This window comes from Hyperolius riggenbachi, chromosome 1 (assembly GCF_040937935.1).
Source record: "Hyperolius riggenbachi isolate aHypRig1 chromosome 1, aHypRig1.pri, whole genome shotgun sequence".
NCBI classification, from domain to species: domain Eukaryota; kingdom Metazoa; phylum Chordata; class Amphibia; order Anura; family Hyperoliidae; genus Hyperolius; species Hyperolius riggenbachi.
Window position 1 is genome coordinate 414,011,044 of NC_090646.1, and position 27,760 is coordinate 414,038,803.

The window sequence follows — 27,760 nt, forward strand, 5'->3', positions numbered from 1 at the left end:
TGCTCTTTGTTGAAGATTAGCCTAGAGCAGGGGTGCCCACACTTTTTCGGCTCGCGAGCTACTTTAAAATTTGCCGAGGCCAGGAGATCTACCAACGTCCCAAATGCTAAGCACGCCCCCCCCCCCCCCGACGTAGGTTAGCCGGATGTATGTGCCTGCAGCATAGGTTACGTGCCCTCAGTGTAGGTTAGCCAGGTATATGGGCCCTCAGTATAGGTTAGCCAGGTATATGGGCCCTCAGTGTAGGTTAGCCAGGTATATGGGCCCTCAGTGTAGGTTAGCCAGGTATATGGGCCCTCAGTATAGGTTAGCCAGGCATATGGGCCCCCAGTGTAGGTTAGCCAGGCATATGGGCCCCCAGTGTAGGTTAGCCTGGCATTTGGGCCCCCCAGTGTAGGTTAGCCAGGTATAGGGCCCCCCAGTGTAGCTTAGCCAGGTATAGGGCCCCCCAGTGTAGCTTAGCCAGGTATAGGGCCCCCCAGTGTAGCTTAGCCAGGTATAGGGGCCCTCAGTGTAGCTTAGCCATGTATATGGGCCCCTAGTGTAGGTTAGCCAGGTATAGGGGCCCTCAGTGTAGCTTAGCCAAGTATAGGAGCCCTCAGTGTAGCTTAGCCAGGTATAGGGGCCCTCAGTGTAGCTTAGCCAGGTATAGGGGCCCTCAGTGTAGCTTAGCCAGGTATAGGGGCCCTCAGTGTAGCTTAGCCAGGTATAGGAGCCCTCAGTGTAGCTTAGCCAGGTATATGGGCCCTCAGTGTAGCTTAGCCAAGTATAGGAGCCCTCAGTGTAGCTGAGCCAGGTATAGGAGCCCTCAGTGTAGCTTAACCAGGTATTGGTGCCCCCAGTGTAGCTTAGCCAGGTATAGGTGCCCCCAGTGTAGCTTAGCCAGGTATTGGTGCCCTCAGTGTAGCTTAGCCAGGTATTGGTGCCCTCAGTGTAGCTTAGCCAGGTATTGGTGCCCCCAGTGTAGCTTAGCCAGGTATTGGTGCCCCCAGTGTAGCTTAGCCAGGTATTGGTGCCCTCAGTGTAGCTTAGCCAGGTATAGGTGTCCCCAGTATAGCTTAGTCAGGTATTGGTACTCTCAGTGTAGCGTAGCCAGGTATTGGTGCCCCCAGTGTAGGTTAGCCAGGTATTGGTGCCCTAGGTGGAGCTTAGCCAAGTATAGGGGCCCTCAGTGTAGCTTAGCCAGGTATTGGTGCCCCCAGTGTAGCTTAGCCAAGTATAGGAGCCCCCAGTGTAGCTTAGCCAGGTCTATGTACCTGCAGCGTTGGCCAGGGTCCTCTGGACTCCTGGGACCTCCGGCAGGCAGTCCGCTGGCCAATAAGAATGTCGTCGGGGAGAAGATGGCAAGACGCGGCGAGGAGAGAGGGAGGAGAGAGGTGGCGCAGCCGCTACGTCATGGCTGGGGGCGGCGCCAGGCATGTTACAAGCACGCACGTTGCAGGCTGCCCGGCGCCGCCCCCAGCCATGACGTGGCGGCCGCGCCGCCTCTCTCCTCCCTCTCTGCTCGCCGCGTCTTCTCCCCTGCATTCTTATTGGCCGGCAGCTAAACATGCTGCTGGCCGCAAAATTTAATGAGACGCGGCCAAGAGGCCGCGATCTACCAAGTAGGCGGTCGCGATCTACCGGTAGATCGCGATCGACCTATTGGGCAGCCCTGGCCTAGAGTAATCCCTGGAACTGCACTTGGCAGGTTTCCCTAGTGCAGTTAGGATTGCTTATCTGTTTTGTTTGTCTGTTGCGATTGTCCTGTCCCAGCGGTGGTCGACAGGAAATCGTTCTGTGTGTCTGGGTGCTATCCGGAACAGCGGTTGTTACTGGTAGCCCCTTCTGATCTGTGTCCCTGGATCGCACCAGCCTCTTGCGCTAGTGCTGTGGATCCTTCTGTTTTGCTACTCTGTACTTGGATCGCACTAGCATCTTGCGCTAGTGCTGTGGATCCTTCTGTTCTGCTACTCTGTACTTGGATCGCACTAGCATCTTGCGCTAGTGCTGTGGATCCTTCTGTTCTGTCTGCCTGGATCACACTCGCCTTGCGCTAGTGCTGTGGATCCTTCTGTTCTGCTACTCTGTACTTGGATCGCACTAGCATCTTGCGCTAGTGCTGTGGATCCTTCTGTTCTGTCTGCCTGGATCGCACTCGCCTTGCGCTAGTGCTGTGGATCCTATCTCTCGTTTATTCCTGCTTTCGTGTATCTGTCTTGTCTGCTACGAACGCTTGCTGGAGGCTCGGTGAGGTAACCGTTAAGCAAGCGCTCGCATCCTCTGTTTCATGTTTGTCTGTCGGTGGTTAGTTAGGCGTGTTTGTCTCTATTGTGCTTATCACGCGGAGACCGCGCATAAACGCGTGCACTGTTGCGAATGAGTGCGGTGTTTGCGTTTAGCTAGCGTTTGTTATTTTCCGTATCTCCTCATTGTATGATTTGCTGTGCCTTTGCTACTCTCGTGCTCTGCCTTGCTGTAACCTTGTGTCACGTCTGGCGATCGCACCTCTCGCGATCGCGTTCCTACTTCATATCCGCTGTGGTGTGTGCACCGTCGCGGGTTGGCGACTAGTTTGGTGCACACACATACAATCTGTCTCTGTGCTCATTCTCAATCGCCTCTCTTGCGATTGCATTCCGTCCCTTCGTGCAATTCCTGTCTGGCGTGTGTGGTAGGGCAGAGGAGCTGTTCCTCTGCACTCCACAGCTATAACTGTCGACAGGAATTTGCCCTCTACAGGTGCATTGCACCTTTTGCTGGGTTCCCGCAAATTGTACGCTTGTGGAGGATTTCCGCAGTGTCAGCGCACGTCTTGTGCTCTGATCACTGAGAGAATTCCACAATCGTTACAATGTAAAGGCATGATGAAGGCTATGCGCTCATGTAAAGGGATAATGGCTATGCACTCATGTAAAGGCATGGTGAAGGCTATGCGCTCATGTAAAGGGATGATGGCTATGCACTCATGTAAAGGCATGGTGAAGGCTATGCGCTCATGTAAAGGGATGATGGCTATGCACTCATGTAAATGGGTGATGAAGGCTATGCGCTCATGTAAAGGGATGATGGCTATGTGCTCATGTAAAGGCGTGATGAAGGCTACACGCTTATGTAAAGGCATGGTAAAGGCTATGCGCTCATGTAAAGGCAGGATGATGGCTATGCGCTCATGTAAAGGGGTGATGAAGGCTATGCGCTCATGTAAAGGGATGATGGCTATGTGCTCATATAAAGGCAGGATAAAGGCTATGCGCTCATGTAAAGGGATGATGGCTATGCGCTCATGTAAAGGCATGGCAAAGGCTATGCGCTCATGTAAAGGGATGATGGCTATGCACTCATGTAAATGGGTGATGAAGGCTATGCGCTCATGTAAAGGGATGATGGCTATGTGCTCATCTAAAGGCATGATGAAGGCTACGCGCTTATGTAAATTGATGATGAAGGCTACGTGTTCATGTAAAGGCATGATGAAGGCTACGCACTCGTAAAAGGATGATGGAGGCTATGCACTCATGTAAAAGGATGATGAAAGCTATGCGCTTGTGTAAAAGGATGATGAAGGCTATGTGTTCATGTATAGGGAAGATGAAGGCTATGCGCTCATGCAAAGGGATGATGAAGGCTATGCGCTCATGTAAAGGGATGATGAAGGCTATGCGCTCATGTAAAGGGATGATGAAGGCTATGCGCTCATGTAAAGGGATGATGAAGGCTATGCGCTCATGTAAAGGGATGATGAAGGCTATGCGCTCATGTAAAGGGATGATGAAGGCTATGCGCTCATGTAAAGGGATGATGAAGGCTATGCGCTCATGCAAAGGGATGATGAAGGCTATGCGCTCATGTAAAGGGATGATGAAGGCTATGCGCTCATGTAAAGGGATGATGAAGGCTATGCGCTCATGTAAAGGGATGATGAAGGCTATGCGCTCATGTAAAGGGATGATGAAGGCTATGCGCTCATGTAAAGGCATGGAGGTAGCTTATATGTGAGGAGGATATTACTAGATTATTGGAGGAAAGTAGGCAGTGGTTATTTTTTATTTTTTTAATGTTTAATAAGTAGGGTATCATTGAATTATAGTAATTGTAGTGACAGACAGATCAAAGACTAAATAATGCATAGCTGGACTTGCGTCACAAGAGCATAACACACATTACAAAGGAAGCATATCAGCTGAGAAGAAATCCTATATGGGTTTCAGCTGTTAAAAATATGCATTAACATTAGATTTGCAGTAGATTTTCACTTAAAAGCATCAGTATGAATTAGCAGTTAACAATGTGAACTGCACATGGTTTCCGTACTCAGCCACTCATAACGTAAATATTAGACTTATCGGCATCCTGTGAAGATGTATTCTATTGTGATGGCTTTTCCAGTCAACCAAATTCTCCACACACAGGAAGAATTCATTTAGTACATTTACACACACATTCCACAACCAGTTAAAAGGACTTTCAGCTAAAACCACATTCTGTTTTTTATTGTATCTACTAACACTTTGTTATACATGTTGTTAACTAAATTCAGTTTTAATGGCTTAGATACATTTATATCAGGAAGCATCTTATTTCTTGGCACCTCGGCTAATCACCTTTGGCAATGTCACCTACTAACTGCCCTTTACCCAGCAGCATGACGTCAGATCCGTCAATTAGTTCTTGATACGTGATAATTCATATGAAATTATATATATTATCATTTTTTGGTTTCCTTCCTTAAAACACATGGTCGCTAGAATAAGCCTTTGTTAATAAGACAGCAGACCAAATAGACAGATGTTTCTTCAGCCGTTTTGAATAGCTTATTTGGAAATTAAAGCCACTTTTGTTCTGTCATGAGATAAATGTAAACAATGAGGAATAAGGAGTGATAAGCTGGGACTTTTCGCTGGCTAATGTCAGCCATACACTATTCCGTTTTTGAGTGATCAGACAGTTGTTTGGAAATGAGATGAATGAAATGTTCAGAAAGTACCGTATATACTCGCATATAAGCCGACTCGCATATAAGCCGACCCCCTAACATTTACCTCAGAATTCAGGAAAAAATGATTGACTCGCATATAAGCCGAGGACAGGACAACACTGGGGTGGTTGTTGCATTTCATATGGTGATTATTGCAGAGATCACATCTGTATGAAACAGATGCAGCAGTCAGCACCATTTAACTGGTAATCTTTACTAAATGTACTGGTAATTATATAAAGCCATGTGCCTTGTGTCTGCACTCTGCACACAGAACTCCCACCACACAATCAACAGGCAGAGCTGAAAGCTACATTACTGACCTCATGCTTAAAGAAAAATGCCTGGTTATCATGGTGATCATTTAATGTCAGTACAGTCACTTAGCTATAACAAGCAGGCAGCTAGTTTAGGTGGAGTGCATTCAGAACACCCAATTCAGTCTGCACGCTGTGCTTGATCTGGTTGGAGTCAGAACAACCAGTCTCCACTGGTGCCAAGCAGGGCTTGCGGGTTGTGCATTGGATAGCACACAGTGGAGCCAGCTAAATGGGTGCCTTTACTGTGGATGGGTGAAGGGGTGTCCAACAGCTGATATGCAGGAGTTGTGCTGACTGACCTGCAGAGATGATCGGAATGTAGCGGTGATGCTTGTGCGGGCTTCAGCATGCTTCCTGGATGTTCGGAGGTGTGGGCCAGCTGATTGGATTACTGCCGGTGCTGCGGGCTGTGCAGGGGAGCTGATCGGCGGGTGCCTGTACTGTGGAGATGCATTGCCGAAAGGGACCGCCGAGTGCAACAACTGATGTGCGTTAGGATCTCATGTTTAGGTCTCGGCAGGCGCGATCAGAGGTCCGGGGGAGAGCAAAGCAGGAGGGATGGATGGCCAGTAACACAGCTCCGCTCTTCCGTGCACATAATCTCGCGCTTCACAGGAAGCGCGAGATTACCGTATGTGTGGAGATGCATTGCCGAAAGGGACCGCCGAGTGCAACAACTGATGTGCGTTAGGATCTCATGTTTAGGTCTCGGCAGGCGCGATCAGAGGTCCGGGGGAGAGCAAAGCAGGAGGGATGGATGGCCAGTAACACAGCTCCGCTCTTCCGTGCACATAATCTCGCGCTTCACAGGAAGCGCGAGATTACCGTATGTGCACGGAAGAGCGGAGCTGTGTTACTGGCCATCCATCCCTCCTGCTTTGCTCTCCCCCGGACCTCTGATCGCGCCTGCCGAGACCTAAACATGAGATCCTAACGCACATCAGTTGTTGCACTCGGCGGTCCCTTTCGGCAATGCATCTCCACAGTACAGGCACCCGCCGATCAGCTCCCCTGCACAGCCCGCAGCACCGGCAGTAATCCAATCAGCTGGCCCGCACCTCCGAACATCCAGGAAGCATGTTGAAGCCCGCACAAGCATCACCGCTACATTCTTATCATCTCTGCAGGTCAGTCTGCACACCCCCATAACATACACAGGCAGATGACCCGCATATAGGCCGAAGGGGTAACTTTTCAGCACATTTTTTGTGCTGAAAAATTCGGCCTATATGCGAGTATATACGGTACCGTAATATCTTATACATGTTCTCAGATATTTATGCCAAATCATTCATATTTGTTACTCCGTATGATTCATCATAAGTCAGATGTGGCTTCTATTTAGTAATAGTAATAGTTGAATATACTATTAAAGAGAACCAGAGATGAAGCACCCTCTTGTATTTTACCTTATAAATCAGTGGAAACATGACAGTAAACACCTAATCTGCTCTTTGTTTCATTGTTCTCTGTTTAATCTGACTGTTATCACCTCTGATAAGAATCCCCGATTGAGCACTTAAGGTGGCCATACACTGGTCGATGTGCCATTAGATCGACCAGCTGACAGATCCCTATCTGATCGAATCTGATCAGAGAGGGATCGTATGGCTGCCTTTACTGCAAACAGATTGTGAATCGATTTCAGCCTGAAACCGATTCACCATCTGCTGAGCTGCTCCTGCCGCCTGTCCCCCCCCCCCCCCCCCCCGTATACATTACCTGATGCTGGCTCCCGGGCATCTTCTCTGCATTGCACGGCTCTGTTCCGGCTCCATCCCGGCGCTTCCTGTGTTACTCCGTGACCAGGAAGTTTAAATAGAGCGCCCTCTATTTGAACTTCCTGGTCACTGCAGTGACACAGGAAGCGCCGGGATGGATGAAGCCGGAACAGAGCCATGCAGCGCGGAGAAGACGCCCGGGAGCCAGCCTCAGGTAATGTATACTTGATCGGATCGGCCGCCGCTAGCGACGCGCACTTTACCCGCGGGCGATCGAAGGTAATTTCCCGCACGGCGCGATCGACGGACCGATCCGATTTCGGGAGGAAATCGGATCGGCGGCTGTGTTTACCGCGAACGATTGGCAGCAGATTCGATCCCAGGATCGAATCTGCTGTCGAAACGGCCGCGAATCAAGCCAGTGTATGGCCTGCTTTAGTCTAGCTTTGCTACGGAATGATTATAGCTGAGTCTGTCTTCCCTCGTGTCTTTTCAAGCCTAAGCCTGCCCCCTTGTGGCTCTGCTATAATGACTCAGCTATTTATTTTATTTATTTATTTATTGTATTTATAAAGCGCCAACATATTACGCAGCGCTGATATAATTATTCCCTGCAAAGCCAGACTGAATGCTGAGTCCGGGATTCTTATCACAGCTGATAACAGACACTTTTAGCAATGAGGATGAAACAGAGCGCATTTTAAGTGTTTTATCTAATGTTCTTACTGATATATATGGTAAAATACACAAGGGTGCTTCGTCTCTGGTCCCCTTTAATATACTATTGTAAACATGTTTGTTACATCAGGATGCAGATAATGGCACATTTCTGAAGCTATGTACACACAACTAGATTTATGTTGCTTTAAATAATCACTTGTGACAATTTCTGGTGACAATCTAGCATGCGTACAGGTGTTCCTTATGTAATTCTTAGCAGACTGCTATTGTAGTTCCGTAGTAGAGTAGTGAGATTCCTACTACTTCCCCTTCTTTCTCCATAGAAGATGCTGTTTATAAAAGAGACCAGCAGGAAGTCTGCACTTGGATCATGAGTAAATTGTCACCCAAAGTGATAAGAAAAGATTGATTTGGGCATATGGAGGCTAACATTTATTATTCTTTTAAACAATGCAGATTGCCTGGCTGTGCTGCTAATACTTTTAGCTATACACCCTGAACAAGCATTCAGATCAGTTGCTCTGACTGAAATCTGACTGGATTAGCTGCTTGCTTGTTTCAGGTGTGTGTTGTTGAATAGAACATAAATAAGTCAGCCTCCATATCCCTCTCACTTCAGGTTATCTTTAAGAGTGTATGTGATTTTAGCATCCACTAAGTATGGATTTGATTGGATACTGAGCCCTTTTTGGCAAAGGGAGGCCTTGGCTTACTTACATATGTCTTTTCAGGTAGGATCAGCAGAAAGCAGGATGTGCGTTTGTTGTGAAGAATCTCATGCTAACAAGTGCCCTGAAAATGGAAATGTTCTGAAGCTTGTCTTGATCCATTCCTGCAATGCTGTTCATCTCTTACTAAAGGTACCAATGTCCTAACAAACAGAAAATAAGTCAAGATATTCAAATGTGCAAAGAAAATATAGCAGATTAGTGCTTTGTTTGTTTTAATGTTTTAGTTTTGTGTATCTCCCTTTGCATGGTGTTATTCACAGGCAGGGCAGTGGAGTCGGAGAGTCGGAGCAATTTTGGGTACCTAGAGTCGGAGTTGGAGTCAGTGGTCTCATAACCTGAGGAGTCTGAGTCAGGTGATTTTTCTACCAACTCCACCGCTCTTGTAAGTATTAGACTAAGGAGTTGGAGTCAGAGTGATTTTGGGTACCTAGAGTTGGAGTCAGAGTCGGTGGTTTCATAAACTTAGGAGTCGGAGCTGGAGTCGGATGATTTTAGTAACGACTCAACAGCCCTGGTTATTTATCAATCTAATAATTAAAGTATTAGCACTTGTTTACACACAAGGTTGTAAAAATGCCAGGCAAATAAATGTGTTTAGAACAATCGTAAAGTCCATAGGAGTAATTGGAATGTAGTACAGCATTAATGGGAAATGTAGTCTGGCATCTATTGTACAGTACTTCATACATTTGGTGTTATATGGTCACACTGGCTCCATCCAGAAGGGATAGGATCATACCTACAATGGAGTCTGTGGAACACACTTAACCCAGGAAACTGATCTCCGGTCCACCACTTTGCTTCTTTACATTATTTATATTCTCAGGGCCCTTTTCAACTATGAGCGTTTGCAATGCTGAATCACAAAATCGCAAATTGCTAGCAATTTTTAAATCACCAGGGTTTGCAAAGTAACATAGGAATTGCGATAGATATTTTCCAGTACTGCGATTAGATTTTTACAAAAGCGCGATCGTGCCTCGGAACGATTTTTACCACGATTTTGAAATGTAATGTATTGCATATGCAATCGCGTAAAAAATTTGTGACTATCGCAATCGCTAGCATTTAGCCATTGTGCTTGCTAGTGGAAAAGGGCCTTCATTCTGTCTTAATAGTGTGTTAGCATACCAGAAAGTCAGTATTTTAGTCACCGCTTCTGCATACAGAATGCCCAGAGAGCTCATGGTGTCCCAGAATCACTATAGAATTATAAGGGGCTAAAAGAAACCGAATAGCCCTTTTTCTAAAAAGCAATGCTGAATATAACTTTGCCTTATAAAATAAGGTATTTTTGATAATTTAGTTTTAAGCAAGCAACTGCGGTTTATCTATACCTGTATGGGGAGGGTGGCATATTCTATTTATATCCAATTCAAATCAGAGGCTGCGATCACTATCCTTGCTTCCAGATAAGGATATAGGATTTCCCTGTAAAAGATCTATATATAGTGCAATATTGCTTAAGTTGAACCACCCAGTGATTCACTCCACAGAGTTAGTGCAGAGAGAGACCTCCACCCGGAACACTAAGGAAAAAGGGGGGGGGGGTGGTTCAGACACCCCCTTAGTGAGTCACACTCACCAGATCCTAGGAGTCACGCGGGACGGACGGAGGAAGTAGGCCAAGTGGGGACTGTGGCATGCAGCGGGATCCGACCGCGGCGGTGCTGACACCAGCAGATAAGCACTTGTGATTCTTATATCTGGTACGCAGATTTTTTTACGCAGATTTTAGCAATAAATGTGAGAGGATTCTATGCTGTGATGATTTGCTCAGCTTTTTGACCATTGTGTAGGTTTGCATGCTGCAGGACTCTGGAAAGAAGAGCTTCTGTCAGTTTTGCAGCTTGTGCTTGCAGAGGAATTTGCATACGTTGTCATGCAAATTGCCTGGCCACATTCATTGGAGGCGTGTACTATAAGTACTATGTCTTTCCCACAATGCTTGGCTGGTCATAAGGAGTCTTCCTGTGAAACACTCTGGAGAGTGTCAGCCATGCTCTTTGTTTGAAGATCAGCTTAGAGTAATTCCTGGAAACTGTGCTAGGCAGATTCCCTAAGTGCAGTTAGGATAGTTTATCTGTTTGTTTGTTCTGTTGCTGTTGTCCTGTCCCAGCGGTGGTCGACAGGAAATGGTTCTGATCTCTGTTCTTGGAGTATAGCTGGTGCCGCGGTTGCTACCAGCTATCTCTTCTGTTCTGTCTCCTGGGATCGCGCTAGCCACTTTTCGCTAGCGCTGTGGATCCTTCTGTTCTGTCTCCTGGGATCGCGCTAGCCACTTTTCGCTAGCGCTGTGGATCCTTCTGTTCTGTCTCCTGGGATCGCGCTAGCCACTTTTCGCTAGCGCTGTGGATCCTTCTGTTCTGTCTCATGGGATCGCGCTAGCCACTTTTCGCTAGTGCTGTGGATCCTTCTATTCTGCTACTCTGTACCTGGATCGCACTCGCTTCGCGCTAATGCTGTGGATCCTTCTGTTCTGTCTTCCTGGATCGCGCTAGCCACTTTCGCTAGTGCTGTGGATCCTATCTCTCGCTTGTCCCTGTTTTCGTGTGTCTGTCTTGTCTGCTACGGACGCTTGCTGGAGGCTCGATGAGGTAACCGTTAAGCAAGCGTTCGCGTCCTCTGTTTCATGTTTGTCTGTTGATGGTTAGTTAGGCATGCTTGTCTCTATTGTGCTTCTCACGTGGAGACCGCGCATAACCGCGTGCACTGTTGCGAATGAGTGCGGTGTTCGCGGTTAGCTAGCGTTTGTTATTTTCCGCATCTGCTCAGTGTATTATTTGCTGTGCCTTTGCTAACCTCGTATTCTGTTCTGATCTGCCTTGTGTCACGTCTGGCGATCGCACCTCTCGCGATCGCGTTCCTGTTTCATATCTGCTGTTGTGTGTGCACTGTCGCGGGGTGGCGACTAGGTTGGCGCACACACATACAACCTGTCTCTTTGCTCGTCTCATTCGCAATCGCCTCTCTTGCGATTGCGTTCTGCGCTTCGTACAATTCCTGTCTGGCATTTGTGGAGGTACAGAGGATTGGTTCCTCTACACTCCCCAGCGCCATCTGCCGACAGGAATTTTCCCTCTACGGGTGCGTAGCACCTTTTGCTGGGTGCCTGCAAATATACGCTTGTGGAGGATTTCTGCCGTGTCAGCGCACGCGTTGTGCGCTGATCACGGAGAAAGTTCCACAATCGTTACATATGCTGTGCGAGTCCCGCTTTTTGTATTTGAAGGTTGTTTTTAAGTGGCGTTGCCCAGGTTGGAGGGCTGATATGCTTAACATACAAGAAAGGATCTAGTGAGTGTGACTCACTAAGGGGGTATCTAAAACCCCACCTTTTTCCTTAGTGTTCCGGGTGGAGGTCTCTCTCTGCACTAACTCTTTGGAGTGAATCACTGGGTGGTTCAACTTAAAGAGAAACTCCGACCAAGAATTGAACTTTATCCCAATCAGTAGCTGATACCCACTTTTACATGAAAAATATAATGATTTTCACAAACAGACCATCAGGGGGCGCTGTATGACTGATTTTGTGCTGAAACCCCTCCCACAAGAGGCTCTGGTACCGTACGGTACTCTGGGCAAACTGCCACAATGTAACAATGACACACACAGGAAATGGCTGTTTATAGCTGTCTGTTAAAGCCAGAACAGCTACATAATCTGCCCACAGTAACAATGTCACCATGTAATACATGTCAGAATGTGAATCTGGGAGAGGAAAGATTTTACAATGAGCAAACTCTGACTAAATCATGTATACATAATTATTGTAAAAATTAAGCACTTTTTTATATTAAATTATTTTCACTGGAGTTCCTCTTTAAGCAATATTGCACTATATATAGATCTTTTACAGGGAAATCCTATATCCTTATCCGGAAGCAAGGATAGTGATCGCGGCCTCTGATTTGAATTGGATCGTTATTGGAGAATATATGTGTTCTGGTGAAGTTTGCGGATCCTCTATCTTTATTGGTGACATTGGTGTTATATACTGTATATATGTAATCTACGTGCTGTGGAGCGCAGGCCTTTGCCTTTTGGGGTATTTTCATATTCTATTTATACTGGGAGGGGTATTTAACCTCTTCCCTGCCTCCAAGCACGTACCCCGTACGTGTTGGCTAGGAAAGGCCTTAACTGCTAATAGCGTATGCCGAATACTGGGGTGTACATCTGGCTACTTACGCTGGGCAGTGGAGACATTTGGGCCAGCCTGCACATTTGTGGTGCAGTTCGGTCAGAACTGGAAGGGATCACAGTAAGAAGAAAATACAGACAGTGAGGTTAGTATGTAATATTCATTTGCAGGTACATCATGTGTTTATTTTAAATAATTTTACTCGCTTCAGGTTCCCTTAAAGGAGTATTTTGGTGGGTGAGAGCCCCGTTTAGTGAAAGGTGTCGGGGAGGGGAAAAGAAGGGGAAAAATTAGTGCAGATAGGCATTAAAGGACCACTGTGTTGAAAATCTTAAAATGTTAAATATTTATAAACACATACAAATAAGAAGTATGTTTCTTCCAGAGTAAAATGAGCCATACATTACTTTTCTCCTCTGTTGCTGTCACGTACAGTAAGAAGTACAAATCTGACATTACAAACAGGTTTTGGGCTAGTCCATCTTTTCATAAGAGATTCTCAGCATGGCCTTTATTCTTTATAAAGACACTCGCTGAAAAAAAGATTTATACAAAGATGCTGGCCAGCCTCCCTGCTCACTGCACACTTTTTTGGCAGTTGGACGGAGCAACTGCCATTCACAAAATGCTTTTGAAAATAAAAAAAAATCCCTGAATATCCCCCATGAGGAGATGGGCTGGTCCAAAAGCTTTCAGCTCTGTCAGATTACTACTGTTTACTGTAAGTGACAGCAACATAGGAGAAAAGTAATGTATGGCTGGCTCACTTTACTCTGGGAGAAATGCACTTCTTAAGATTTTCGCCACAGTGGTCCTTTAAGGCCAATAAATTGGGATGATTGAATCCACACACATACTTGATAGGGAAAACGTCCAACTTTTATTGAGGCAACAACAGGATAGATAAAACCGCTAACATGTTTCAATCAGTCCGTCCTTAATCATAGTTGGGCATGTTAGCCATTTTATCTTGTCCTGTCATTGCCTCAATAAAAGCTGGACTTTTTCCTATCCTGCATGTGTGGATTCCATCGACCCATTTTCTACGCTATACAGTTTCTGGCACCATTGGCCTGCGATGGAGAAGTAGATCGGCACTTTTCAGTCACATTAAGGCCAACAAACTAGAGCTTCTTACAGTGGCAGGGTCATTTTATCAGTTATAAAACTGAGACTGTGAAACAAGATTCTAAAACATTAATGGGCACTCGTACACACACACACACAGGCAATTGATTTCATGCACAGACATAAAGTCAGCTGATTTTCTCTGTGGCATTGTTTCAGGATTTCTGGCGCGGAGATCAGGTTCTTATTGTAGCATGCATTAGCCTTGTCAGGGATACAGTGACCTTCCAGTAATCTTTGATAAGGAAGCTGATTTGCGTTTTTAACGTTCCAGGAATTTTGTAGTTGTCTTCATATAATAGACGGTGCTGACACCGCAGACTTGAAAGTCTAATAAAGGTTATTGTTCTGTAGAATAAAGTATTGTTATATTTTTTTTGTCATGCTCCTGTTTACCTTTTATTTTAAACTTGTATAACTTTGTGTTGTCACAAGTCTTATATTTTACTACTGTTTTGTGACTTACCATATATACCGGTACTCGATTGTAAGCCGAATTTGTGCTTTCAAAAAAGTGGCCCAAAAGTGGGGGGCTCGGCTTATACTCCAGCCACTACTGCTCCGTCCCCCACCCCACCAGAGCGGTGCATATTTAGCAATCCATGGCCGCAGATTTACACACAAACTAATGGCTTTGTCCCCCTCCCCACCCAAGCTGCACAGACTGGCATAGCTCCCTATCTGTGTCCGTAGATTTACACACAGAGTGAGGACTTTGTTCCCCGTCCCCTCTGCACCCCCATCAGAGCGGCACGGTGCCCGATTCTTACACTCTCCAATCCACGCTGCCGGGAATGCTCTTTCACTGGTCAGGAGTCTCATTTGCTATGACACCCTATAGTGGCATCACTGCAAGAGTCATAGAGATGTGACTCCAGCTGACCAGAGGGACGATTCCGGGCGGCATGGATTAGAGAGGATAAGAATCAGGCTACGCACTCCATATGCTATGCGGGACACTCGGTAGGTGCTGTGTAGCAGACACATGCATCAGCAAAGGTAAATACCGTACCATGCCGCTCGGGTGGGGATAGAGAGGGGACGGGTGACAATGCCATCACTGTGTGCAAATCCACAGCCACGGATAGGAAACTATGCCCCGCTCTTGCTGGGCACAGGGGACAAATCCCACAAGTGCACCAGACTTTATTCTCATCTTTTACTACCCCACACATGCCAGCCAAGATTGGTTACCAGCTTCCCCCAGCCCCACTGATGGCTCCGCTGTCAGGGTCAGTGAAGGTGGGCAGCAGACTCAGATGTGAGACACATCCATGGGGGAAAGAAAGCATGAATAAGGGGTTTACCGTACATTTAATTATTGTGTGTCTGTAAAGCAGACTGCATATGTGTAGAGGCTGCACAGTTTCCAGGAGTGAGATGGTGATTGGCTGTGATACAGTTTGCAAATCTGCAGCCGCATAATGGCAATGTCAGGTGCATGAGAAGGAGTGTTGGGTGCAGATGTGGCACTGACTGGGGCAGTGTAAATGGCAGTAATTGTCGTGGGGGTTACAGGAGGAGCAGTGAAGAGTGCAAGGGGGAGAGGAAGTATAGAAGGCGCAACAGTGGCAGACAGTTTTAGTGCAGAAGAAGCTGTGTGGGGGCTGTTTGGGATTCAGAAGAAGCAGTGTGTTGGCAGTGAGGGGACAGTATGCAGTTTGGGGTGCAGTGTCACTATTACAGGAAACACACCGCTTTTTATTAAAATTCCCATTGAAATTCCACCTGTACCTCTCCTACTGCTTAATTTCCTCATTTCGGCTTATACTCAAGTCAATCTTTTATCACAGAATTTTTAGGTAAAAGTTGGGGGTCGGCTTATACTAGTATATACGGTACTTTGTTGTTTTTTTTTATCTTATATGGAAGTATTTTGTTCATATTTACCCAGAGGAAATATTTTGTCCACATTTTTCAAGATGAAAGCTGCTCTTGTAACCAGATTTAGGCTCAGTTCTCACGGACGTTTCTGCGACGGTAAACGACGGCCGCCGTGCTCGTTGTTTAATGCTGTCTATTCAGATGAATGGAGAGCCGTCGCTAGGATCCCTTCACCATCGTTTGCGTGAACGTTGCATTTCGATCCCAATTTTCGCTGTCATCTGCCTGGTGCTTAACCGATCAGGAAGATGACTAATGCTTTCATGCGTATTTGCAGACAAGCACTTTCAATTTGCAATGAGACGCCGAGCTGCTGCGTCTGTTTCCGATGTCAGTGTTAATAAGCACTTAGGGCCCTTTTCCACTAGCAGTCGCTAGCGTTCGCGCTGAACGCTAGCGATTGCTGAATCGCAATTCCGCCGTTTTCCCGACGTTTGCGGCCGCGATTTTGCTATGCTATGCACTGCATAGCAAAATCGCGGCAAAAGTCGCTCCGCGGCGCGATCGCGATCAAGTAAAAAACGAATCGCGGTAGTGGAAATGACCTACCGCGATTCCTATGTTAAAAAGCAAACCGTAGCGATTGTAAAATCGCTAGCGGTTTGCGGTTTTGCGATTCAGCTAGCGCAAACGCGCTAGTGGAAAAGGGCCCTTAGGGCCCTTTTACACCACAAATCGCCATCAGTATCACAATTGTGCTGTGAAGTGATTGCGATTTTCACTATTTACACTAAGCCTACTAGCTATTGCGATTCGTGGCAGGATTGCAAAAGTTTTCCCGGCTGTGCACGTCCTACAGCGACCAACTGCAGCCAGGAGGACTTTGCACATGCGGTTGATGTAATCATGATGCTCCGTTTCTCATCATCTTTTCGGCTCTGGTATCCTTTAAGGCAATTTAACGGGTTATCAAAAAATCATATAAATTATTTTATGCAACCATCATGGTACAAAAAATACTAAAGTACTATAAATAAAGTTAGAAAACATTAGAAATATTGAAGTTAAATTAATCAGGAGCAAATTATTTTGTGTGTTTTTGTTTTTTGGAAGGTTATTTTTGTTTTGGAGTAAAAAAAGTGGGTAGAAGTTATTGGATGGATAAAGCAAGTCTTTTCCCAGGAGATATATTCACACTTTATCAATAAAATATTTTTTAAGCCAACAACAATCAAGACAATATATTAGATGCTTCATTCACTATGCGGTGCTAACCTACTTAGCACGTCTAAAGTCTTTAGACATGCTAACCAGGGTGCTAAGTAGGTTAGCACCGGTTTTCCCAATCAGATCGCGCGCTAAGTCCCATAGGCTTTAGCGGGCACTTCGCGCGGAGCGCTCTGTGCAGTGCGCGCGCAAAACTTTGCGCGCGGTACTTTGCGCGCAATCACTACTTCTCACATTTAAACTCAGTTTAGACGTGATAAGGGCCAGTGCTAACAGTTAACACTGCTTTGAGAATCGAGCCCTTAAAGCCAATGGCTACCGCTTAAAAAATAAAAAAGTCAGATACTCACCTAAGGAGAGGAAAGGCTCGGTCCTAATGAGTCTTCCCTCTATTCTCCCGGTGCCCTCGGTGCTGCGCTGGCTCCCCCGTTCGCGTCCGCCGCCTCAGGGACTTCGGAGGTCGTCGGGAGCACGCGGGCTTCCGAAGACGGGCTGCTCCATACTACGCACGCGCGAGTGCGTCATAGAGGGCACTCGCGCATGCGTAGTATGGAGCGGCCCGTCTTCGGGGGCCCGAGTGCTCCCGAAGGCTTCCGAAACCTCCCTTCGGTGGCGGAAGTGGCAGTATTTGACCGAACTGGTCGAATACTGCTACGAGGGATCCTGCGCGGGACCGGGCACCGGGAGAGGAGAGGGAAGGCTCATTAGGACCGAGCCTTCCCTCTCCTTAGGTGAGTATCTGACTTTTTTATTTTTTAAGTGGTAAACATTCACTTTAATCTTTCTCTTTTTACCTGCTTTTTAAATTTCAATCTGGTGAAAAGTACTTTATGCCTGGTACACACCATGCAACTTCCCATCAGAAAGATGGGTCGATAGATAATTTCCAACAGATCCGATCAGATTTCCGATCGTTTTTCTGATCAGTTTTCTGACCACTTCTATTCAAATCGATCAGAAAAATGATCGAAAATCAGATCGGACCTGTCAGAAATGATCTATTTGGCCCATCTATCTGACAGGAAATTGCATGGTGTGTACCAGGCTTAATAGAGAAGACAACAAATTATCTCCTGGAAGAAAGTACAGATGCAAAGTTAATTGCATGCGGGCCCAGGAGAGTAAAATTCCTAATGCTGGGTACACACTGTGAGATTTTCTAATCGATTTACTGTCAGATCAATTATTTCCGACATGTTTGATTTGCTTTCCAAGCATTTTCCGATCGATTTCCGTTTACTTTAATAGTAAGTCGATCGGAAAAAAGCTCGGAAATCGATCGGAAAGCAAATTGAACATGTTGGAAATAATCGATCTGACAGTAAATCGACCAGAAAATCTCATAGTGTATACCCTGCATTAGATTAGTTTTGTGAATCAGCCCCTATATTACTCATCATGGACAAAACTAGGAACCTCTCCTGTAGACCATATAATAAACATATGCTTATTCTTCCTCTAGAAAGTGTTCTTTGCTCTGTGTGCGCTGAATGCTTTGACAACCACAGTGTGCCTGGTAGCAGCTGCCCTGCGGTATCTTCAGCTCCTTACCACAAGAAGACCCTGCACAGTAAGTGAGTGAAACGTTTACTAATACATATTGTGCTGTCTTGTGTATTTCCCAATAATTATATTACAGTAATGTGCATGCTGCTCAATATCCCACCCAACAATTATCACAGGTTCAACAGGGCTAACTTGCAACACTTGAATGCGACCAGATGAATCACATGATGGTTTCAGACTCATGGTACTTGAGCAAATACTTAAAGTTAAGCTGAGTCCAAAAATGTACTGAGTTAGATTTGAGTCAAAAATTGTGCTCACCCCTTTCTTATGAAGGCTTGATGACTTGGACTCTAATTCACTTATCTGTGAGAAGAATGATGTGCACAGAAAGCACACTGCAATTTTACTGTTAGCACCGCTGACAGCGTAGGGCGCATTGCATAATTTGCACGACCCGTGTTACCCAAGTTGTGCTTATTATGCAATGGGCGCTCTGCTGTCAGCAGTAGTAATAGTAAATATCTTACTCCACGTTAGTGAACAAACAATTTACATTGACAGCAAACAACAACAAATGTTTGACCGTGCCCGATTCCTGTGGCCACCGATTGGTAAGTTTGCCCGTAAGTAGTCCTTAGACATGACACATATGCCAGTGGTCAAATGATTGTAGATTTCTCAAGATATTGCTAGATGACCATCCACTGTTTATGCATAGCATAAGAACCAATTAAATGAGCTGGAAAAACCGCTATTATATCTATATTATTAGACACTATTTGGTACTTTAGACATTCAGGAGTATATTCAGTTAAGCTCAGTAAGCTTTCTGTGTAAGCGCAGTGAATGTACAGTGTACTATACTTTACACAAAGTACATAACACATTATGTAATTTGTGTAGCTTGCATTATACATGTAAGGCCTATATTACATATCACAAAGTAAATAAAATACATAACAAGAAGGCAATGCCCTTATTTTCATATTTTACTTTGTGTAAACCCCAGTAAATGTTTTTGTGTGCTGCCTGCACACATAAAGTTTCCTACGGTATAGTGAATATACACCCTATAATAAGGTTATTTTTATATGAATGTTACCATTTTTCATGTGATTCTGTTCTATATATTTATTTTCATATTTTAGTTTACAAAAAGGTTTACTGAACGTAAAGTACAATACAGCCAAGGTAATGGTCATGACAAGTACCCGTATATTCCGGCATATAAGACGACTGGGCATATAAGACGACCTCCCAACTTTTACAGTTAAAATATAGAGTTTGGGATATACTCGCCGTATAAGACTACCCCTGTAACGATCGGTGTCGGCACGCAGAGAGAATCTGATTATTGGTGATCTGCAGTATCACCAAGAATACAGATCTATACCTGATTATGGATGATCTGCAGAATCACCAATAATACAGATATAGTGCTAACCTCTGGACACCTCTAGAGATATATGGTGAGTGTTTGGTGTAACAGTATGAATTTGAGCAACCCACCTGATGAGCAGGTGACCCTAAGCAATACAGAAGATACTGCTATGGAGAGGACAGAAACCTTCCAGCAGCCTGAGACTCCCCAAGGGGTGGAGTCAGGCTGAAGGTAGGAAGGACCAGAGAGTGAGTGACACCTGAAGGTGGATGTCACTGACTGATCTTGGAGACTATCTCTTAAGTGGAGAGAGATAGCTCTCGAGGTCGGGCAAGCCAGGTCGGCAACACAGAGACAGATAAAGTACAAAGACAGAAGGCTGATTCGGTATCCAAGTCAGGCAGGGTTTGGCAACGTGATATCAGATATGCGTGGTACCGAATCAGAAAGCAGAGGGATAGTCAGGAAAGCAACAGGTCATAACAAATATCAAACAATGCCTAGTCTTGGGTGTGAGGTCCGTGGTCTCTACACCCTGGAACTAGTCTGAAGTATAACAGAATGATAATACAAGCAGGGGCGTAGCAATAGGGGGTGCAGCGGTAGCGACCGCATCGGGGCCCTTGGGCCAGAGGGGCCCCGAAGGGCCCTCCCTCAACTACAGTATTAGCTCTCTATTGGTCCTGTGCTCATAATAATCACTTCTATAGATACTTTGAATAGTGGTAATCATTAACAAACTGTTTCCCATCCTTTCCTTGCACCTCTGACACTGTAGTTGCCATTGGCAGGTTTTGGTGCACCGTATCAATTGCTATGCATAGAGTGCTTGGGGGGCCCCATTGTAAAACTTGCATCGGGGCCCACAGCTCCTTAGCTACGCCACTGAATACAAGTTCCCTAGTATTGGGTGTGAGGTCCGTGGTCTCTACACCCTGGAACTAGTCTGAAGCATAACAGAATAATAACACAAGTCATCTGGCTCAGTGTGAATTCACAGGTCCTCCTGGTTCAAACACACTGTAGGATCTGACTAAGGTCTGAGTGCTTCCACGTAGTGATCGCAACGGCCGACAATTTGAGAGTGGTCAGCAGTAACCATATATAGAGCAGTGCTCTCTGGCGCCACCCTAAAGTGATCAACCAATGGTTACCAGTTCTGAGGTCAGCTGACCGGCCTGGTCAGCTGATCCCCCCCTTGACCATCATAAAAGTTCTGCCTTTTCCTAAACCTGTGTGAACTAACAGGCTCAACCACACTAGCTGCACGCTGCTGCGTGCAAACCGCTGCGCTGGACGCGGAACCAGCCGCCTTGCTGTCAGTACATGCGGCGGCTTTTCCGCGTTCTGCATGTCACTAGATGCACGCTTCCGCGTGCAGACCGCCGCGTTGGACGCGGAATCAGCCGCCTTGCTGTCAGTACACGTGGCGGCTTTTCCGCGTTCTCTCACAACCCCTCTTCCAATGCACACCACATTAAAATTAAAAAAACATCATATACAGGTGCTATATATGAACATATACTGCTATACTGTATGTGTTACCCAGTATATAACAGTATATAGTTAATTGACTGGTTGGATTGGTCAACTCTCCCTCTCCCTAAGCGAATTAGTCAGCTCTTTCTGTCTCCCTGTTTATTAGAGCGGTATGGAAGAATAGATCGTGTTGTGCCCATAAAACACGCCTCTTTCACCTGTTTGGCCCACCCTTGTATCCTATTTACCTACTTCTTTGCCTCTCAGATCTCGCATATGTGCGCCTGCACTGCTTCACTACAGTCCTGTAACGATTGTGGAATTCTCTCCGTGATCAGCGCACAAGACGTGCGCTGACACCGCGGAAATCCTCCACAAGCGTATAATTTGCAGGAACCCAGCAAAAGGTGCAAAGCACCTGTAGAGGGAAACTCCTGTCGGCAGGTGGAGCTGTGGAGTGCAGAGGAACAGCTCCTCTGCCCTGCCACACACGCCAGACAGGAATTGCACGAAGGGCAGAAACGCAGGGCAAGATAGCCCTGAAAGGGAGAGATCAAAGTGACAGAGGGTATGTGTGTTCACCAAACTAGTCGCCACCCTGCGACGATGAACACACAACCAGGAAGACAAAGCGAGAAGCTAATCGCCGGAGATGGCGATTGCTAACAGCGACACAAGACCGAATAAGCACAGATGAGGAATGTATGTATGTCCACCAATCTAGCCGCCACCTGCGACGGCAGACACACAACAAGGAAACCGAGTGAGAACGCAATCGCAAGAGAAGCGATTGCGGAAGAGAATGAGCACAGGGACAGATTGTATGTGTGTGCACCAAACTAGTCGCCAACCCGCGACGGTGCATACACAACAGCAGAAATGAAGTAGGAACGCAATCGCGAGAGAGGCGATTGCCAGAGGTGACACAAGGCTACAGCAAGGCAGAACACGAGAGTAGCAAAGGCACAGTAAATCATACAATGAGGAGATGAGGAAAATAACAAACGCTAGCTAAACGTGAACACCGCACTCATTCGCAACAGTGCACGCGTTTGTGCGCGGTCTCCACGTGATAAGCACAATAGAGACAAGCACGCCTAACTAACCACCGACAGACAAACATAAAACAGAGGACGCGAGCGCTTGCTCAACGGTTACCTCACCGAATCTTCAGCAAGCGTTCGTAGCAGACAAGATAGATACACGGAAACAGGAATACGTAGGAGATACGATCCACTACTCTTACCGTCAGAGCGAGTGCGATCCAAGTAAGGTAACAACAGAACAGAAGGGCCTACCAGCAACAACCGCTGCTCTGGTTAGTACCCCACAGACAGACAGAACAGGCAATACAAATAATGCAATCCTAACTGCACTAGGGAAACCTGCCTAGTGCAGTCCCAGGAATTACTCTAGGCTAATCTTCAAACAAAGAGCAAGGCTGACACTCCAGGCGAGTGTTCCACAGGACTAACTCTTATGACCAGCAACTTACTGTGGGAAACATAGCACTTTATAGAGCAAGCCCACAAGGGATGTGGCTAGGCAATCTGCATGACAAACATATGCAAATTCCTCAGCAGCAAGCTGCACAACTAACAAAAGGTCTCTCTTCCAGAGACCTGCAGAATGCAGACCTGAACAGTGGTCAAAAGGCTGCCTGCCTGTGCAGGCAGCCACGCGGATCCTCACAAGTCCTCAATGACACCCGGCGTATAAGACGACCCCCAACTTTTCAGAAGATTTTCAAGTGTTAAAAAGTAGTTTTATACGCAGGAATATACAGTACATAAAAAATATGCAAAAGTTCACACAATATAAATCAAGAAAAGTCATCATGACATACATAATCCAAAACATATGACCATAAACATATGGTACAAACAAGAAAAAAACAACAACTGAAGGACCAACAAAGTGAACAAATAAAACAGGTAACACAGCATCATGGTAAAAGAAAGGGGAGTAGGAGACACATATGAGGAAGGTGAAGGCAAGGCCCTCATTTCCTTTTTCTTTTTTCCATACATTTTAAAGCAGTATTTTGTTTCACCTTGGATTAATATCTGATTTTGTTGTTAGGATGAATCCCAGCTTTCTGCAGAGGAGTTGGAAGAACAAGACAGAGTGCCAGATCCAGAAGATTTTGTCCCACCTGCACCCCCACCATCATATTTTTCAACCTTCTATTCCTACACACCTAGAATGATGCAAAGGTAAGTGGTAACTAAGGTTGAGGTGACAATAGGAAGTAAAAGACACACCCAGGCAAACCACACTTATTCATATAAAACTTTGCAAAAGTGTTAAAGGACAACTGCAGTGAGAAGTATATGGAGGCTAAAAATCAGGTCCTTGTTGATAAAGTTAATTTGGGGGGGGGGGGGGGGGACCCAGGCTAGCTTATAAAATAATAAGGTCAAAGTAGGGGGTGGTTTGGGGGTCCCAGACCTTTAACTCTACCACAAGGTAGTAGCCCTTAATAGAATTCTTGATTACATAATAACAAGCACAAGGGGTGGGTCAAGGTGGAAGAGATGCTAGCTCTCAGACGGGACTCCTCCATGGGTTAAACATTTGCTTAGACAGTGGGATGGGATCATTAAAACTTTAAATTGGACACAGGAGCCCTCTCTCCTTACACCATTGGAGAGTTTTCCTCATTTTCTCCTAGGAATGGATAAGGGATATTTTGGGAAGTGGAAAGGTGAAAGAACGATAAGCGCTGCGGAATATGTTGGCTCTATATAAATAAAACAAATAATAAGAACGATGATGTTAGGCCAGGAAATAAATATGGCAGCCGAAGCTTGGGTACAAAATGAGATACTTACCTAAAAAGAGGAAAGCCTCAGGATCTTATTGAGGCCTCCTTCTGTGCTCTGATGTCTGCCGTCTCTGAGCGCAGCCCCAAGGAGATTAATGACAAGGAATTGTCACTAATCGTATCAGGGCCGTTCACCTCCTCTTCCTGAAGCATGGCTGCGCAGTAGACACACAAGCTCGCCTGCACATGCGCAGTGAGCCAGAAACTCTCGTGTACGAGCAGCTCTGTGCTACTGCGCATGCATAGCTGTGCCCGTAACAGAGGAGAAGCATGGCCCCGATCTGGCTGGGGGCCACGCTCACCAACGTGGGACATCGGAACACCGAGGGAAGCATCAATAGGATTCTGAGGCTTCCCTCTCTTCAGGTAATATCTTATTTTGATCCTGAGCTTTGGCTCAGTATCACTTTAATAATTTTATTATTTATAAATGAATATTGTAAAACAAATAAGCAATTTTATTGATTACATTATTTTCACTACAGTTCCTCTTTAACAGTTTCTTAAATTATTAGCTTTCATGAGTCATTCTTCCCTTTCTGATCCAAATAATGCAAACTCAACTTCCAGGGCTTGTTTCCACTAGCCACCGCACGTGAATGAGAGACGCATGGCGGCACTTCCTGGTCTGCGAGCACGCAGACGAATCCGAGAAGCCGTGCCATGGTTATAGGATTCGCTGCCTCCTGCATGGAAAAATGCTGCAATGTCGGCTGAATCGATAAGGCAAGCAATTCGGACGGCAGCAGCATTATCTCCTATGGCAGAGTTTCTCCGTGGGATTTGCTTGCAGAGAAACTCTGCGGATTCAACCCGATTTCCACAGCAGTGGAAACAGGCCCCCAACTTTTACATAATGTAGCAACATTCTTTTTTTAACACCCCCCCCCCCCCCTTTACGTCCTTGTATCCAGAATGTGTCCTTATAGAATGTTAAAGCGGAGGCACACTCCCAGAGAGGTAAGAGTGAACACCCAGTTTCACAGCGTAAACATTTTCTCCTCCAAATCATTTGTTTTCAGAACATATTGGCTCTAATTTGTGTAGAGGATCACCATGGCAATGTTTCCCATCATTCCCAGTCATAAAGTTTCGAGAGCAAACTCGTTTGGACAGAATATCATTATAAGAGGATTGCTGTATCAAGAGATCAATTTTCTTTTCTGTTAAGTCTAGAACAGCTGTTTGTGTAGTTTAAGCTTTTAATTATTTGTAATTGCTTATACTGGCAAGAAAAACATTTTCTCCTTTCTTTCTGGATCATCTAGCTGCAGAGCTGTATTTAGCTATTAAAGTGATACTAATGAAAATGTTTGATAGATAACGAACATTAGAGACTTTAGAAAACTGCATTTGATCACTTGATGTTATAAAAAAAAGTGATTCGGTAAAAACACACACAGGCAGCACAAAACAAATAGAACAGCATAAGATATGTTTAAAGGAAACCAAAGGATAAAAGAGGTCTCAGGTTTTATACTTACCTGGGGCTTCCCCTAGCCCCCTCGGCTTCTCCCCAGACTGCTCCTGTCTCCCGCTGGACGGCCCGGTACTCTGGCCAAGTCAAGCTTCTTGCACATGCTCATACGGCCAAGAGCATTCTGCAGCTGCGCAGTAGTTACGCAGAAGCTCCCAGCCGCAGGAGCATGATGGGGGAGCGCGGGCAGCTGTGCTGCACATGAGCGACTCAGCGAGAATACCAGGCCATCCAGCAGGAGACAGGAGCAGGCCTGGGGAGACAATGTGGGACCGAGCAAAGGATTAACTCAGTCACAATGCCATTTATGAGTAGCAATATCTATTTAGGAATACTAAAAACCATAATAGGCTTACTTTAATAAAAACAGAGATGTTGAATTATTAGTTTAAAATGTTTTGTGTAAGTAGAATAAAGCAGCATTCTAATGATTATACTTGCATTCTGTGTAAGGATGTCTGGGAATGAAGTGATTCCTCTACCGCATATCTACGGATCCAGATTCAAAGGAGTAGAAGTGTTTTGCCCGATGGAACCACCCCCACCATATGAGGCTGTGGTAGGCCAAAGTCCTTTGCAACAGGTATCGGTTTATGTAGACATAATTTACTGCCATATCGAGAGTCCAAGACATTGTGAATGTGTCTGGCGTTATGATAAAATCCGTGATTTTTTTTCACAAGAAAGCAGCAGCTCCTGCACTTAACTCACTCAGGTACGGGATTACCGCTCTGTGCTGCGGATTTCCGTCCCGAGCCTGACTCGGGATTACTGCTAAGGAGGTTAAAATGTTCAAAGTGGTAATGTAGAGTAGGGTCAGCTGCCTAGCGTTTGCTGCATATGTATTTACATTTTCTCCTCAAATTGCCCTGGGAATTTCTAATATGCAAGTACCAATTATCCTATAGAGAGTTATGACCCCACCACCTTGGACCTTCTAAGCCTTGTTTTTTTTAATGATGGACAACTTCTATAACCGATAGTAAGTACAAGAAGTGGAAGGATAGGTCCACATTTAATTTTTAAAAAAGAAGTTATTTTATCTCTATGATACAAAGAAAGTACAAACATATTCCTCCGCTTTGGAATATTTAATAAAATTACAGCTCATGTCCACAAAAAAAAAAAAAAAAAAAGAAGAAATTCCCTCTCACCATCAGCCCTCACCAGCATCGGTTACTTTGAGACTGGGATCCCTGTTACTGGACCAGAGTCCGTCCCATAGGTATAAAGTGTAGAGAAACTGAGGGGCACGTTGGCCTCGTCCATTTCTCCACTCATGTCATGTCCCAGAAGCCACCATATTGCTGTAAAGAATAGCGGAGATGCCACCGCATGGTCAAGCGGCATGACGGCTATCTCCGCGTTCCAGCCGGCGGCTTCTGCCGCGCAGCTACATGCTGCTGGTTCGCCTGATCCTTCTAGTGCACACAGATTAAGAACTACGCACGCGCGCGCCAGGCGACAGGACCTTTATGCAAGTAAAAGGGGAGTCAGCTGATCAAGCCGGTCAGCTGACTCCAGCTATGCTCCGGATTGGCTGAGTGACTGGGGCGGCGCTGTAGAGCGCTCTGGGTATTTATAGGACTTGCCTGTCAGTTGCAAGTTGTCTGCTGTTGCGAATGCTTACGTGTGAGCACTCAGACCCTAGTCAGATCTTACAGTGTGTTAGAACCAGCCGGAGCTGGGAATTCACACTTAGTCAGAGTCAGTTGATAGCTTTAAGTACTATTGTTGTAACGATCGGTGGGCGCAGAGAGTATCTGATTACCGGTGATCTGCAGTATCACCGGAAATACAGATATATACCAGATTATAAGTGAACTGCAGTCTCACCGATAATCCGATATACAAACTAACCTCTGATCACCTGAATAGAGTGTAGTGTTTGGTGTAACTGTAACACTAAGAGGACAAGGCCTCAATGCAGTAAGGAGTACTGCACAGATTCCTTCCGCAGACCTGAGCTCTCCAAGACGGGAGGAGTCAGACTGACAGTAGGAAGGGATGTCTGAAAGTGACCCTCAGGAGGAAGGATCGCTAACAGAGCGAGGAACCGCCTCTAACGGTAAGGTCGGTTCTCGAGGTCGGACAAGCCAGGTCGTACACACACGGACAGATAAAGTACAGGATCAGGAGGCAAAGGCAGAGTCAGAGTACAGGCAGGGTTCAGCAACGGGGTATCAGAAATATCGGGGTACAAAATCAGGAGGCAGAAGCAGAGTCAAAGTACGAGCCGGGGTTCGGCAACAGAGTATCAGAAATATCGAGGTGTAAGATCAGAGTTCAGGAGGATAGTCAAGGCAGGCAAAAGTCATAACAGATAATCACAATCAAACTAGTACTTTAGCTAT

The 27,760-nt window shown here is 45.8% G+C and overlaps 1 protein-coding gene across 2 annotated transcripts in view; it reads left to right on the forward strand.

Annotated features, from left to right (window-relative positions):
- The window catches only part of ENTREP1 (endosomal transmembrane epsin interactor 1), a 110,106-nt gene that overhangs the window by 40,557 nt on the left and 41,789 nt on the right, over positions 1–27,760 (forward strand). For both annotated transcript variants that reach the window (XM_068236208.1, XM_068236198.1), the window contains 4 exons: positions 8,411–8,539; positions 18,196–18,303; positions 23,185–23,318; positions 25,860–25,989. In XM_068236208.1, coding sequence (XP_068092309.1) covers positions 8,411–8,539; positions 18,196–18,303; positions 23,185–23,318; positions 25,860–25,989 — 501 coding nt within the window. The remainder of the gene's footprint in view (positions 1–8,410; positions 8,540–18,195; positions 18,304–23,184; positions 23,319–25,859; positions 25,990–27,760) is intronic.